We start from the raw sequence: 16,919 nt of genomic DNA on the forward strand, positions 1-16,919 counted from the left end.
TTATGAAACGTAATACGTAGCAACTGCACTAAACAGGATATGAGATAACTTTGAAAACACTTATAAATTTCAGAAATAACCTCATGCAAAAAATTCATTATAGTCGATTATAATCGATTGTAATGGATTTCATTGGCATAAAAATAATTAGGATTATAATCCACTTTTAATGGATTATAATCGTTTATATTGTAATTTTATAGACAATATAATTAATTATGATCCATAAACGCTCGGCGTGGGTTCATTATACTCAATTTGGATTAAACAAAATAAGATTATTGAACTATCAATTGAAAAAACTTAGTGATGCACAAGAGAAAATTTTACTGCGTCATTGTAAGCTATCTTACACACATATTAACTTGAGTGCAGATCATCGAAATAATCATCTAAACGACCATTTATTAATCAGTTTTTCTAGTACATAGAATATAGAGCTTATCAATTATGGGCGGAATAACTAAAACGACCGTAAGCTCAGACTGCACTTGGGAATTAATTTTTCCCTACAAATCTATAAGAAATTGAACTTGCTCATTGCTGAAGCTAAACAACTTCGAGCCTCCTTCCAACTTGGTCTATAGGTTAAGTCATCGCCAAGCAGAAGTTTCCCAGCAAAGTCTGCAATTCGAGTCCCTGCCGGACATTATTGTTGTTTCAGTATGGTTGAAATCAAAAATTTTCTTCCTGGAGAAACTGACTTGATGAACTTTAGTTTGTTTGCTCATGTTTTTCAGATTAGTTCCCAAATCCCGAGTTTTCTTGTACTGAATTCTTGAACCAAGTAGGCTGTTGCAACCAATTTATATTGTTTCAAAGCAGGGTAATAATATCGTTTGTGTTTTTTTTTGTGATGAAATATCCTTCCAAAATTTATTAACCGCGGCAGGGCCGGATTTGGGGGGGGGGGGGGGGGGGGAGGGGGGGTTATTGACGCTTTTTCTTTTCAGGAGTTCGACCCCTAACGACCCAAAGGCCGACCCTTTGGTCTTTTTTAAGAAATCCATTTTCGGTGACGGACCCTAAATTTTTTCTTCGGCGCCAATACATACTAACTTTGAGGGAGAACTCGAGCCAAAAAACGAAAATTGCCCAGAACCCAAATACGGCTTTTTTGACCTGTTTTTTTTGCAGAAAATTTTAGCCAAAACAGCGTCTTTTTAGTGCTTGAGGATAGCTTCGAAAATCAATTTGGTCGACCTAAAAAAAGGTCAAAATTTTCGAAAATTTTTTGAAAATCCGCCCCCTCCTGGAGAAAACCCTAGATCCGCCCCTGATCCGCGGTATCATCTTGTAAATTCGAAAAAAGTTTCATTTATCTGAAGCGCAGACTGGCGGACTGTTAGAAAATTCTGACGAAAAACGAATGAAAACCTGCAAAAAACGTTGGGTTATGTTTTTTTTTAATAAAAATAGGTTAACTTTTAATAGGTTAGCAGAGCTTTTTGAATTTATAATTAAATTTGCTGTTGGTCCGCTCCCTGTCCAGAAACGAGCTAGCTCACTTTTGTGATCTGTTATGTAACCCAGCGTGACGCCGTAATTTATCTGTGCCCTAAGTAAACGTTGACCAGAGTAACTTTGAAAAAAGGTATTTCGTTTTATATAGAAGTTGAAACTTGCGTCGAATCTTTTGCGATTTGCTTTCTATGCTTTCTAACAATTACTCGTAGATACGCATGTAAAATGCTATTGATCATTTAAATACGTTCGATGAAGATAACACGTAGCATTTTCGAGTTCGGCCGTATAATCAGACCATAGGCTGAAACTCATTTTAATTCGAGCTAGCCAATCTTTCATTCATTTCAGAACTGTCTTTAAAATGGGCGAACCTTACGTACCACCTGAAGTATGGACTATGGCCGATTTAGGACAAATCTCTTCAGTGGCCAGTCTAAATTTGCCCACCTCTGGAGCCAGAACTGAGAAGGAGTTACCAGTAGGAAAACATCCTATCCAGTTATACTCCTTGGCTACTCCCAGGGGCCAGAATGCAAGTATAATGTTGGAAGAGCTTCTAGATGCCGGCGTCAAGGAAGCGGAGTATGATGCGCATCTGATTAAAATTCATCAAGGAGATCAATTCACTTCAGGCTTCACAGCTGTCAATCCTAATGGAAAAATTCCCTGTCTCCTTGATCACTCCGTTACCCCTCCTCAACGCGTGTTTGAATCGAGTCATATTTTGTTGTATCTTGCTGAAAAGTATGGTCGGTTTATCCCGACGGTGCCGGCTAAGAGAACCGAAACTTTGAACTGGTTATTTTGGGCTCACGGGGCCAGCCCTCTTGTAGGGGGAGGCTTCGGACATTTCTGGCATTACGCGCCTGAAAAGTTGAAGTACCCTATAGACCGATTCGCTATGGAAACCAAACGCCAAATGGATGTGTTGGACAAACAGCTTGCGAACAACAAATTCGTTGCTGGTGACGAGTTCACAATTGCAGATATCGCCGCGTTGGGTTATTATGGGGACATAGCGTTGGGTAATGTGTATGGCCCTAATGCGGCTAAATTTCTAGACGCAGAGAGCTATAGTAATCTTCAGAGGTGGGCCAAAGAAATGAAGAAGAGGAAAGGGGTGATTAGGGGTTCTATTGTGAACAGATTTTTGGGAGAGGCGCATGAAAAGTGTCCCGAGAGACATGGCCCTGAAGACATTGATTCTGTGTTGGCTCAGACTCCGCCGGATTTTTAATCATGGGGAAGTCACGGGACTGCATCATGCCATTTTGGTGTTCTTCCAAGCCTAAATAAATTGTAAACCCACAATTTACACAGTTTAGTTATGAGTTTCTAGCTTGAAAATAAAACTATTATTATGATTTGTACTATGAATTTAGTCTTTTTTGCACCTTATCTTTAAAAGTAATGTTTGATAGCTCACAAGAAAAACCGGTTGGCCATTCCCGGGTAGCAAAAAAATGCTAAAAACAAGAGTGCTGAAAAGTTCTTACCTTACGCAGATTTAGCTGCAAAACTAACTGTTTAGACTGAGCTGAAATTTGGTTTAACTGCATGAATTACCGTTTCTGATAAATTAATTATCATTTACATTGGAGCTGATGCAAACTCTACTAAAGATTAGCTGGAGTTTCTGAAGCAGACGCCTAATGAGACAAATAATGCTTCAATGATTTTGTGTGTACAAAAGATTTATTGAAATCGACAGCAAAGAATTGGAGTCGTAATCAATACAGCAGGTAGATTTGATGAAACATTTTGAAATCTTTCTATTCAAATAAGTTTCAAGATTACTCAATTCAAATTTCACGTTTGCAAATTACAAATTGCAGTAATTTTTTCAGAACCTTTTTTTGACTTAACTAATTATTTATTAAAGAGCGGGAAAGTTTTTGAGTCGCAAACAAACAAAAAACAAACAAAAACTGTTTTCAAGTACGCTAGCGGGACTATCAAAAAATGTCCGCACGCCGTGATCAACGTCCTAAATGCCAAAATCTTTGCGGCTCCAGATATTTCAAGATCCACTCTACATCTTTTTTGTAGCGGCTGTGCTGCGAGGCTCCGGTTTGCTTCGAACAAAACTATTGGTAAATATTCCATACGTGATCTCTGCCAGAAATGGTTTAGTAATTGTTATTGAGACCAGTTTTCGAAGCGGAGTGGTAGTGGAGCGGGAAAAACTCCGGGTGGTTGTTCAATGAAATTCAAAAAATTATTCCGGGTTAGAGTTACATCGTAATATTTTAGATCCAAGAATTATGAAGATAGTGGATTTCGCGTCGTCGATTAATTGCTCCCATCATGCCCCATCAAACTGTAGTCCATAAGATGAGACTACTTTGATTTCCTTGATTGCTTGTTTGGCTTCAATGTTGTTCTTTTCGAGACCTTTTTGCATGATTTCCAAAAAGATTTCCTGGATTAATTTCTATTTCAAATGAAGAATGGTCCAAAAAATCTACTCCTGTTTTGATGAAAAGATATTAGGGCTCTTTCTGAGGAATTCTTGACATTTTCAGAGTGGTCATAACATAACTGACTGGTTATTTTGTGCATCAAGCAAAGCCCAAATGAAACAAGTTAAACTTACACAGCTAGTAGTAGCGTACACCAACAAGGAAAAAGCCTTGCTGCTTGAAAGTTTTGACAAACTCCGAGCATTGTGTGCTTGTATGCAATTTTGGTGCGCTTGTTCGAAACAGAATCTTCTTAATGCAATTCTGGAATCAAAAATGTCTCGCATCTTTTTTAATACGAGATGCAAACTCAAGTAGACATCGAGCTCCTAGCACAGGTTTTTGATCAAACTGAGTAATCAATTTAAAAATTTTGTTTTTAATTTATAGTTTTGTGTGTTTTAAAACTTTTACCCTGAAAATGATTTTGGTTTCTTTTAACAGACAGTGGTGTTGCTTTTCGCTTACATTTTTTATCAATTAAGGTTGAGTTTAGGTTGCCTCTGTTTTTGAGAATCTTGTATTTCAAATTGGAACTGAAGTTTAGATAAGTTTTATCATAAAACCGTTTCACATCAAAATTTGGCCCAATCAGAGACATCTTTTTCTTTTTTCATCTCTTTCAAAAACACGCAGCCTACTTTTATTCTTTCACATATTCTTAGGGCGTTTTACGAACGCCAAGGGTGTTGACAATGTGGTTGATGTGATCCATTGTTGAGATCTCAGTCAATCTAGTTGCAACAAAAATCTTCTCTTCTTTCGTTTACTTTTCTCAGTCAAATACTGCCTGACTGCTTGTCCAGGTAAATTAAAAAGGTCTGTTGAGATGAGGTACTTTCACTGCAAAAAAGCGTGCTCCGATTGTTGCAGCCTTTATTTCAAGTTGGGTTACGCTCAAATGCTATCAATAGGCGCAACCTTAATTTTTATCAACATTTTACATTCAATTAATGTCCTTGCTAAAATATTCGTTACAGTTCAATAAAACTGTTAAAGATATAAAGATATCCTATAAATTATGCTTTTGATCATTTAGTATCTGATCATCCCATTTCAAAACCAATTTTCTATCTGATGCTATAGAGCCTTCAAACGAATAGTTAACCAGTGCTGAATGTTTAATGGGTAAAAAAACAATGCTAAGCTGGAAAACTTTTTGTTGACTTAAATCATTAACCAATGTAGAACAATTTTGTGATCGACTAAAACTTTATTATAATGCCCAGTCTGCTAAACCTGGTTGTGCTTAATCTGTAAACGGTACTTGAGCGATTTAGTCCTCATTATAGGAATTGTTCAAAACTGCGTTACAGGCCAGAGCAATTGAACTTTTGTTCTCTAAATCACAACTTTTTAATGAGTTCATTGTGAAAAATGGGGAAAAGTTGGCACAAAATGTTTACTGCGTGTTATCAAAGTTATTGATTTGTGCCATAAGATTTCACAGTAAAAGCATGGTTGATTTATCTTCTTCACGAAAAATTTCATTTATGAACTTCTCTCCAATATCAGGAAAAGGCAAACTTAAAATTGCAGTAGCTCAATTAAATTGCTTTTAGAACTTTAAGTCAAGCATGGTTTCTCATGAGGTCTTTATTCATCGATTATTTTTTCAAAAAAACGCGGCCCGGGCTTCTTGTCTATTTTTTTTCGAGTTTACCTGGGTGTGGTACCGATTGATGTGGTAAATACCAAACACCTGAGGATTTTTTTTGTTTTATTACCAACGGTTGAGCATGCTATTATCGAGCGAGGTAATCACTGGGTCTCCCCGTAAAAGCTTCGTAGAACATTGTCTTTATATGGGCAGCGATCCAGTAGTTCTAACTTCTTAGGCGCTATGTAGAAGGTTTTACTCAGCTGTGTCGCACTTTTCTACGGTAAACCATCTTCATCTCACTCCCCTGCGTGTGTTATTGTGTTTTCTAGTGTTAGGAAGCCCGCTATTTTGTTTTCACTATGCAGTTAATTTTTTACTCATTTCAAATTTATTTCTTCAGTTTTTTCAGATTCATTGTTCAGATTCTTACGTAAAATATAAATCCCGACGCTTGTTTGCCGAGAACTTGTATGTTGTTCGTTTTCAAAGTATTCTTTTATGTTGATAATGCATGTTTTGTCAATCCTGTGCGACATACCCTTCCAGCTGAAGGTTGTGGTTATAATTTCTTTGTTCTGTTTGGTCTTTTTTTGCGTAGATTGTTGTAAATTGTGCGCTGTTACGATTTGGTTAAAGTGATGGGTCATCAAGAAGTAAAAAAGAACCCTTTACATAAGTCACACTAGTTTTTGGAGGCGCATTGGTTTACTGAATGTCAGGACAATTCATGCAAAACTTTTGCTGTTTTACCACGTCGTATATTTTAACTAAGGCTTAATTTTGGTAATTTGGGATGCGCGGGTTAAAACCGTCGTACAAACAGTTGTTGTATTTGTTGGAAGACTAATGCATATTTTTGTCCTTTTCTTTTGAGAAACCTTTTAGGAGTTTTGTTTTCTGCCAATAGAAGATTGGTTACGAGTCTCAAGTTCATAATCTTTTACCGCTGAAGTTCTCAGGAACAATTGCTGCACATTTTACTGCTTCAGTAAATAAGCTTGTCTTTCAAACCGCTCATGTTACTGTTTAAGTAAACATGCTTGTCTTTCAAAACAGCTGGAAATATTTCCACGATGTTGTTTTGACGGTTTTTATGCACAGCGCATTTATTTCACCTCAGGAGCAGAAATTCAGATTTTTTTCCATTTGCATGAGCAAAGCCGTAGAATAAAAATCTGCTTTGAAAGACAAACTTTGGACGGCCAAAATTTAGTCAAAAAGGGCAGCCAACCTTCGATTGGTTTAGACATATACAAAATATCTTTCAACAAAAAAATTTTGCAGGTCCATTACTGCCACTTTACAGCCAGCAGTTTAATACTAAAAGCATTTGATTAGTGCCACCGCAAAATTTGACAGAGAGTCTTGTTGGCAAGTGATCCGATGAGTGTGATTTTTAATTTGATTTTCCTTCGATCGTGATCATGAACATGTTCATCAGATTGTGTGACTGAAAGCCTGATTTTTTGATACTGTGCATGTGGATGGTTCATTTGGTTTCGATCATCCCCAAGAGTTTTCAAAATGTGGTTGTTTGAATGCACCATTCCATGACACCATTTATTGGCGTTTTTTTTTAGAAAAACGCAACTCGATTAAATGGGGCAATAGTATAATGATATAAATTACTTTTTTCTACAACTTTTTTACTTGTATGATGAAATTGTCCATCACTGGTTGTAATGTGTTTCTTGGCTGTTGACCATTCAATTAGGCAAACTAAAACTCGAATGGGTCGTTTTTGTGCGGATTTACATAAAATGTATTCGCGCTAAAATATAGAACTATTCACGGCTTCGAGTTCTTAATTGACCGACGACGACTCTGTTTGCGCTGATATTTGCGTTGATTTGTCGACTGCATAGGTTCACCGGCTAAATAGCTGATTTCCTGCAAAATAACAAGTTTGACCAAGTGTTTGAAAATGTGCTTTGTGTTTTTCTAATGTTCATTTTTTAATTAGAAGATTTAAATGAGTTGAAAGTCAGTTTTGTTTTTGAAACAAAAGCTTCTACTTTTGGTGTTTATTGTTCCGACTTTCGATACGAAAGTAACGGAATATTTGTGCTCGGGGTGGGTTTTTTTTTCTTCAGACAAGTTTCGACTTTTTAACTAGCCATTTTTGACGGAATTTTTTTTTATCATTCAAAAGCTATTGTTGTCCTGGGGTTAAACTTGAAAAGATATTTCACCTGTGACCTTTTTTCGTAAAGTTATGGGGGTTTAAAGATTGCCATTTTGGCCATTTTGACCAATTTGGGACAATTAACGCGCGATATAATTCGCGCTATTAACGCCTAAGCGGAGATTTAATCCGCCTTAGAAATCGTTCCAAATTGGTTCAAGAAATCTTATATGCCATAATTGGTATAATAATAGGAGCGAAATCTATCTTTTTGTACTTTAGATGGCGTGTGGGGGGATGATTTTCATAAAAATTTTCAAATTTTAGAAAAAAAAAAGTTTTCATTTTATTTTATTATATTTTTTAATATTTTTTTTGTTATTACTGCTCATGAAACCTCAAAAGGCAGTCGGAACATCCAGGGCTTTGCCCTGATACGAGCAGTCTTGTTTTTCTTCGGGTAAAAATAATAATAATTTCCAACAGATCGTTTCTGTTGTACCTAGTAAAAAGATGTAACCAAAACATTGAGATAATGTTATAATGTTTTTATTTGAGAATTGCGAAATCAGTTTTTTTCTAGCAAAAAAAAATTTGCCTTAAGACCAAACAGAAACTTAAAATTGAAAAATCTTTTTTAAATTGCTTGTCTTTTTTGCATTTTACAGGATGTACACAACTGGAAAACAGACGACGTCAAAATAAGTCAGACACAAAGAGAAAACGCATCGACAGCCGAGCGAACAACCACTATTTTCAAACTGAATCAAAAGAAAAGAAAAGAACAAGCATGAATGCTACATCATGCTCAGAAACTACAACTTTTTTTGAGAATTAATAAAATTCAAAAAGAAAAGTAAAAGATTTCAAAATTTACTTTAGAATAGCAAAAAAGCTATGAAAAAAAAACAAGTCTTGGAACTGTAAGACAAACAATAACTGAGTGTACCTACAAATTACCTGTTTTTTTTCTTGAAGATACGGATACGAGAGCCTTACAACATTCAGCCTCGACCCCTGAGTGCGAGCAGCATTCAATGCGCTGTGCTTAAGCGAAAATAGCTCGCGCTAATAAAACTATCAATTATCAAGTGAACATATTTCTTACTGCTCAGATAACAACGCTTACTAATTTTGCACAGAAAATGAGCAATAAAAACTGCAACAAATATTGGGGAAAATCCAGCGTCGGCTAATTCAACTAATAGACTATGCTCTCCAAGAGAAAATTACATTAGCCAAAATATATTAAAAAAAAACTTTTTAAAAAATCCTTCAAAAAATTTAATTTGTAATCGATATCAAATAAGGTTCAATATCAAAGAGCCAACAATTGTAAATTTGAAATCAATGGAGATAAGTACAACTGAGAGAAAAATCAAACAAGACTGCTCGTATCAGGGCGAAGCCCTGAATGTTCCGACTGCCTTTTAAGGTTTATGGAGCAGTAATAACATTAAAAAATTCACTGAAATAAAAACAAAATGAAAAAAAAAAACTCTTAAATTTGAAATTTTTTATGAAAATCATCCATCCACTCGCCATATAAAGTACAAAAGGATAAATTTCGCTCCTTGTAACACACCAATTATGGCAAACAAGCTTCTTTTAACCAATTTGGAACGATTTCTAAGACGGATTAACTCTCCGCTTACGCGTTAATAGCGCGAAATATATCGCGCGTTGATTGTACCAAATTGGTCAAAATGGCAATCTTTAAACCCCCGTAACTTTTTGAAAAATGATCACAGGTGAAATATCTTTTTAAATTTGAGCTCAAGACAACAATACCTTTCGAATGATATAAAAAAATTCCGTCAAAAATGGCTAGTTAAAAAGTCGAAATTTGTCTGAAGAAAAAAAAACCCACCCCGAGCACAAATATTCCGTTACTTTCGTATCGAAAGTCGGAACAAATAGCGGTTTGCTTTACAAATAGAACAGAAAGACTACAAAACTTTCATTCATGAAAACTGAAACCACAAAAAAAGAAGGATAGTCGGTTACATGAAAACACCCGAATACAAAGTTCCTCCACTTTTTTCAAATGATCAGAACAATGAAATTTAGAAATTCTATAACAGGTTTTCACATTTGGCCACTTTTTTATTTTAGCGATTGAACCACATAAAACTTTTTTTAACCCATGCGATAAGCAAGTGTATTGCAACTAGCTACTAAATTTTTTCTCCGTAAACAATTTGTTCACGGGCACGGGATCTGCAATTAAAGGATCTTCATTTCTAGGCATGTGGCACTTTGAACATCAATTTTAGGTAGTTCTACATCTGATGTGATAGCTACTCAAGTGGGGTCTAGGACAACAAGCCGACGGGACTTCAAGCCGAAGAGACTTCAGGCCGAAAATTACACTTTACAAGCACCTCAAATCATTATTTTTCATCTGTAAAACATTGCTTTTCAAAATCTTAGGCTAGTTTAGTCCATAATAAGGGTTATTTATGACAATGATTCACTTAGGATTGGCATTAGATAATAATATCAGCCGTTTTTTGAAATGCATAAATTATAAACAAGAAAATTACCTACAACTGTGATTTATTTTTCAACTTTCCTAAACATCACTTGGAGGCTTAAACTTTATGAAAACGCTAATAATTACCAAATAAAGATCATGAAATTGAGCAATTTTTCAAAAACTTTTCATATTAACCTTATTTCATGACTTAATGAGACAATTTTCGGCTTGAAGTCCCTTATTTTACGATTCGGCTTGAAGTCCCGTCGGCTTGATGTCCGGCACCCCTCAAGTGATACTTGGCTTACAGTGGAAAAAAGTTATTCGACTTGTTATACGATTTGTTATACTACTTGTTATAATACTTGTACTAGATTTGTTATACTACTTATACTAGATTTGTTATACTACTTATACTAGATTTGTTATACTACTTATACTAGATTCTTACTACTTAGATTTGGCTATAGGGGTTCTCTTAAGGCTTTAAGTTTCTGTCGACTTGTGTGCCTGATTTTTAAAATTTTTTGTTGAGTTTCAGCTCTTTTATCGTTGCGTATTAACTTCATACTTTATAAGATTGATGAAATTGGGTAACTTTAAAAGTTCTATAGGTAACAATTGAATTTCAAGGTTCTTATAGGATATCTGGAAGCTCTTTTGTTTTCAAGTTTCCTAATTTTTTTTTCAATTTTAGGTTTTTTCTGTTGATCTTAACGTATAGCAATTCCTTGCCTTCCCTTTTCCAATTTTTATACGCTCTTGATGGACATGTGGTTTGTAAAAACCCAATATTTTTTTTGCATAGTTTCGTAGTAAAATTGGAATATTGGATCATATTTTTTTTTAGAAAACTTCAATTTTTTTCTGCTCGTTTTCTATAATAAGTGTGAAAAAAGTGAAATTAGTTGAAGCAACATGATTATTTTTTGTGTTTAGACTAATTTTTTTTGCAAAAGATTTAAGATTTGCAAAAGAGTTTTTTTTTGGTTGGTCGACGCTTTTTTCAGCAGTAACAATTTAAGTAACTTTTAGACCGATCGCTAAAAGCCAAGTGCGATACGCAGAATAATTTGAATGAATTTTCAATCTCATCCAATATTGGGTAATTAAATCTGAAAAAAAAGAACATCGCAGACACCTCTCGAAACGGAGAACAAGATTCTCTTGATGATGAATCCGAATTATAACAAATAGAACTTTGATATGAAACCATACTTGAATTTCGAGCTTTCCACGAGCTTTCCCACGCGAGCGTTCCTTGATGTACCTGAAATTTAGCCAAAAAACCAACAGAAGGCGTAAATCCTTCCGGTCTTTTCCAGTATTGTGAACAATTCAAACTAATTGTTTTGTTTCTATGTTATATATTGACGGAATTGTTTATGCAATACTTTCCAGCTTAATTTTTTCTTGAATATATGTTTTCGTAATTCTTTTTGCTTTATGGTCAGGGGTGGATCTAGGATTTTCTCGAAAGGAGGCTGATTTTCAAAAAAATTTTGAAATGTTTGACAACCTTTTTTTAGGTCGAAAAACTTGATTTTGCAAGCCTCTTGAGAAAATTTTTGGAAAGCAGGTCAAAAAGTCGTTTTTGGGCACTTTTTGGAAAATTTTGACAAAAAAAACGCGTTTTTTTTGGCGCGCGCTCCCCCTCAAAATTAGTATATACTAGAAAAATTTTAGGGTCGGTCGGCAAAAAGTGGATTTTTTAAAATGTACCAAAGGGGGTAACTTCAATTAGTTTCAAATTGCTAATCATCAGTATTTTTTCAAACTTTTCATTACCAAAAATATATTTTCTGTCAAGAATATCAGTTAACTTTTTGTCCCAATGTTTAATTTAAAAAACCGTCTGATTTTTTTATTAGTTCGCCTGTGGTTTCCTTGAAGCAACAATCTTCAGCACTTTTTTTTCAAAAACTAGACTGCGTTTAATTTAAAACAAAACAAGTTATTGTTAGTATGTTACTTTGAGATACATATGCTCTAATTGAATAGTTCATCTTTTACACTTGATTGTCTAAAACTACTTCGAGTGTTAAAATCACCCAGAAAATTGAAACCTAATTTGCAAAAAAAATAATTTTAGTCCATAATATGTGGTGATTATTAGTTAATTTTGATACTTGCATTAACTGATAATTTTGTTTTGAATAAACTTAGCTTACGCATTTCAATGTTAAAGCGTTTTTCAGATTGGTCAGGAGCAGATTGAAGCTAAGCATTTGAAGGAAAAAATCAATTTATAAGACTCTGACAAAAAAAAATCGTATAAATTCTGGCAGTAACAAATTAGCTTAAGTTTCTTGCGAAAAACCTATCTTGTAAAATTTCGACAAAAAATTTTTATCTGGTCAGATTTTTTGATTTTCACAGACAAATGTCTGTATTGTAAGATTGTATAATGCCTGCAGAATGAAATGATCTTGAAAAATCTTACAAGAGTTTTTTTACGATTCTGACAGACCTATGAATAGATTCAAAATTTCCTGTTGAACAACGAAATTACACGATAATCAGTCTTGTTTGAATATTCCAAAACAGCTGCTAGTCTTATGGAAGAAAAGCCGAATGCGCAAAATTTTTCAACCAACCCTCCTTTAAACCTTTAAACGTTTAACATTATTTTTTCAAGCTCAATTCTCTCAAACTTTTCAAAACTTAACTCTGATTGGGCAACATAATTTTTGGACAGTTAGTCTTCTTTCTGGCCTGAAGCTTTCTTTCTACCAATTTAGAGCCGCCTGCTTGTTTCGCTGATTCAATTTTTTTAAGTTAAAATTCTTAACTTGAACCGGAAATTGATTAATTTCTATAAAGAACATATCAACGAAAGCAAGCTCTAGAATTTTTAACCCCTTTAACGCGCTCTCAATTTTAGTCCAATAAGTCAGTTATTGTTTCGTTTTTCAAAAAAAAAATACCGGAACAGTTGCGCTCGAGTTTTTTTTTTCTTCAGACAAACTTCGACTTTTCAAATATCAATTTTCGACGGAAATTTATTAATCATGCGAAAGGTATTGTTGTTTTGAGCTCAAACTTACAAGAATATTTCACCTGCGATCTTTTTTGTAAAGTAATGGGGTTTTAAAGATTGCCAATTTGGCCAATATGGATTGATTAATGAGCTATATATTTCGTGCTACCAACGTGTAGACGGAAAATTATTTTGTCCTAAAAACTGTTCTAAATTGATTTGAGGCAACCTATTTGGTCTTTTTAACACTTGGCTGCGCGTAAAACGTATCAATTTATATTAAACATAGCGTGTGGACTGATGATTTTTCAAAAAAAAAAGCAAAAAATTTATTTTTAATTGATTCATTTTTTTGAGCGAAGGCTTTTTCATTGAGTTTAAAACGCAGTCGGAACATTCAGGGCCTAGCTATGATACAAGCAACCTTATAATTTTATTTAGAACAATTTCCAGTAAGACTTTCAATTTAAGTTGAATGATAACAATAAAACTTACTAAACAATAAAAAGTTATTTATAGAACAACTAAAGTTTGTAATTAATTTTTATTTACTGGAGTGACATTACGAGGCCAAACTGTGCACTGGATAGGAGCACAATTTTGTGTCTGTATGTTCCTGGATGCCAGGGACACGTCTTTAAACATGTGAAAATTTTGTCGGAACGATCAAAGGAAAGTAAAGAACAAAAGAACAAAGGGAGCGTCCTTGTTGCGGAATCCGCTTACAATGCACAAAATGCACAGTTTGGCCTCGTAATGGAAGTAAAAAAATAAGGAGATTGACCTCCAAATTTTAACAGCTGAAGTAAATGAATATTGCTCGAATTTGCACAATGACACATTATCGAAGGTGAAGTTCTTCGATACGTTTTTTTTTGGATACAAAATATAACATACAGATGCCTGCACTTTTCCAATTTAAGTTACACAGTTCCATATTTGAAAACTTGGGCTGTTAGGCTGTTATTCTTAGTATCGAAAAAAACTCCTTCATTCTAAGGCAAATATCTGCAGGTTTGACGCCCAGCCCACTTGGAGTCCCGCCTTCTGTACTTTTTCATGACATCCATATTGGGTCGACTAGTCCTTAATTTCTTGAAGATGCCTTTGGCCGCTACTAAAATTATGAGGAAGTGCGCACCGAAAAAAGTGTTGAAGAATATTCTAAAACATTATTTTTGCTCAACTTGGCTTTTGAAATATTGCTCAAAATATGGTTTAATATAGCAATTAAGGAGAGCTATATTAATGCCATGCCTCCATGGAAAATCAATTTACCTACTTGAAATAAAAAGACAATATTTAATAACTTTTTTGAAAACCTTCCTACATTTTTCGAAAATTCTACAAAAATAATATATATAAATATATGTATAAGAGTTCACTATACACGGAAGAAGGATTTAGTTTGGTTTTGTGATGAGGGAGTTAAAATTGCTCTAGTAGCTGCAGTTTCGCTATTTTTGTGATACATAAACAGTGATAAACACACCATCGTGCAGCCAATAAAGAATAACTCATGATACTGTTTTCTGTACAAAATCATCGAACAAAGAGCCGCCAGGAGAATTGAGAAAGAACTCGCAAAATTTTTATAGATGTTGTCCAAGTATTTCAACATCAGGGCAGTCGCTAGCCCGCCCAGAGATCCGGACAAGACAATGAGCCAGACATTCAGCGTGTATCCATGCGTGAATCCTTTTTCAGAGTTGGCACAGCTTGTAGTTTTATTTTAAATTAAGCCAGATTAATTTTTTCATCAATGGAGCATCTGTTATTACGAGATGCGGTGAGAATTTTCAAAAAGGTTTTGCCTGTTTTTAGGTGGACCGATTTAATTTTGAGCTCTCGTAACAGCCAAAATGACTACATTTAGGCAAAACTTGGTTACTTTTGGTCAATACTGCGCCGCCCCGTCTTTATTCTTATATCGACCCCTCTTTGTAAAATGAGAAAACCAGTATCTACTTGAACCAAATTCAACAGAATGAACGAATTGTTCCGACTTTCGTAACGAAAGTAACGGAATCTTTGTGCTCGGGGTGGGTTGTTTTTTTTTCTTCGGACAATTTTGGACTAATTTTGAAATTTTTTAACTAGCCATTTTTGACGGAATTTTTATCATTCGAAAGGTATTGTTGCCCTGAGCTGAAATTTTGAAAAAATATTTTACCTGTGATCATTTTTCGTAAAGTTATGGGGGTTTAAAGGCTGCCATTTTCGCCAACTTGGGACAATTAACGCGCGATTACCGCGTAAGCGGAGATTAAATCCGTCTTAGAAACCGTTGCAAATTGGTTGAAGGAAGCTTATTTGCCATAATTGGTTTGTTACTAATAGTGAAATCTATCACGTACTTTAAATGTTCCACAAAAAATCTCAATTTCGAAAAAAAATCTTTTCATGTTTTTTATAATTAGTTTTTTTGTTATTACTGCTTCATAGACTTTAAAAGGCAGTCGGAACATTCTGTTTATCTTCCGCTTTTTTTTTGAAAATCATAGCTTGGATAATTGCATCTCCGTAAGCATATTTTTGTTCCAGAAAAAATTTTGATACATGGCCGAAAATTTTCAAAACATGGCTTGCAGAGTTTTGGGAAAGTGTCAATGAAGTCAAGGAAACCGATAGTATTGTTAGATCAGTTAGATCTATATAAAATTTAAAATGCCTCTCCGGTTGGCACTTGTTCTCATAATAAACTCAATTGCCGAAGAAAAACTCAGCCAATAGGTTATTTCTTCGCATATGGGAGAGCGTAATGTGTCTTTCTCTTTAGCATGTGAAATCGAAATGAGTGTGAAAAGAAACAAAACTCCTCGTATCCCTGAGCTTTCCGACTGCCGTTCAAAGTCAATACAAAACAATTTGGTTAAAAAATTGAAAAAATATTCGAAAGAAAAACTAACGAATTAATGAGGGCAAATTGTTTGCCTCAAATCAGTATACTGCAAGTTATATATCCCAAATTGGTTAAAATAGCTTTTTTCAAACCTCCATAACATTACGAAAAATGATTGCAGAAAAAAAACTTTTTTAGTTGAGTTAAGACATCAAATATTTTCAGATGATATGTAAAAAAAACCTATCAAACATGGCTAGTCTATATGTCTAATTTTGCTGGAAGAAAAATCCACAGAGCTTAAATATTCTGTCATTTTCTTTTAAAGCAGAACAAAATCAGGCGAAGCCTTGAATATTCCGTCGGCTATTTAACGTCTATGAATTTTTTTTAAAAAGACAAATTATCAAAAAAAAAAATCAAAAAACGAAATTTTGTTTCTGATAACAAATCCCCCACCCCGACGCGTACAATTAATCTGTACGCCTTCAAATTGGAAAAATTTCTGAGCCGGATCAAAGTGCATCTTACGCAATAGTAGCACAAATTATATCATACGTTACTCATCTCAAATTGACCAAATTAGCAATTTAAAACCATCATTACTTTACAAAAAATGGTTAAAGGTGAAAGAAATGTTTTTCTTAATTTAATTTTCACCTGTTAATACCTTTCAGATGATAGAAAAGTTGAGGCAAAAAGTGGCTGGTTAAAAAAATCAAATTTTATCTGAGAAAAGCCACAACTAGCACAAATGTTTCCTAATTTTTTTCAAAAGGTGGCACAACTAAGTCAAGTCGTAAAAAACGAAATCAAGCGTGATCAAATTTAAGACTGCATGAAAAAAACACACGACCTTAATAAATGTCTTAAAAAAGTTCAACGCACAAATAAGGTTATTACTAGCAATCTGTATTATTGAAATGACCATTCTGTGATTTTTAGTTGGACTTGAGAAAAT

The 16,919-nt window shown here is 34.5% G+C and overlaps 1 protein-coding gene across 1 annotated transcript; it reads left to right on the forward strand.

Moving 5' to 3' along the window:
• Positions 1–1,828: 1,828 nt before the first annotated feature.
• LOC134839959 (disulfide-bond oxidoreductase YghU-like) lies at positions 1,829–2,704 on the forward strand. The gene has a single exon (XM_063855588.1). The coding sequence runs from the start codon at positions 1,829–1,831 to the stop codon at positions 2,702–2,704; it is 876 nt and encodes a 291-aa protein (XP_063711658.1).
• The last annotated feature ends 14,215 nt before the right edge of the window (positions 2,705–16,919 follow it).

Source organism: Symsagittifera roscoffensis, chromosome 2, assembly GCF_963678635.1.
Source record: "Symsagittifera roscoffensis chromosome 2, txSymRosc1.1, whole genome shotgun sequence".
Classification (NCBI taxonomy): domain Eukaryota; kingdom Metazoa; phylum Xenacoelomorpha; order Acoela; family Convolutidae; genus Symsagittifera; species Symsagittifera roscoffensis.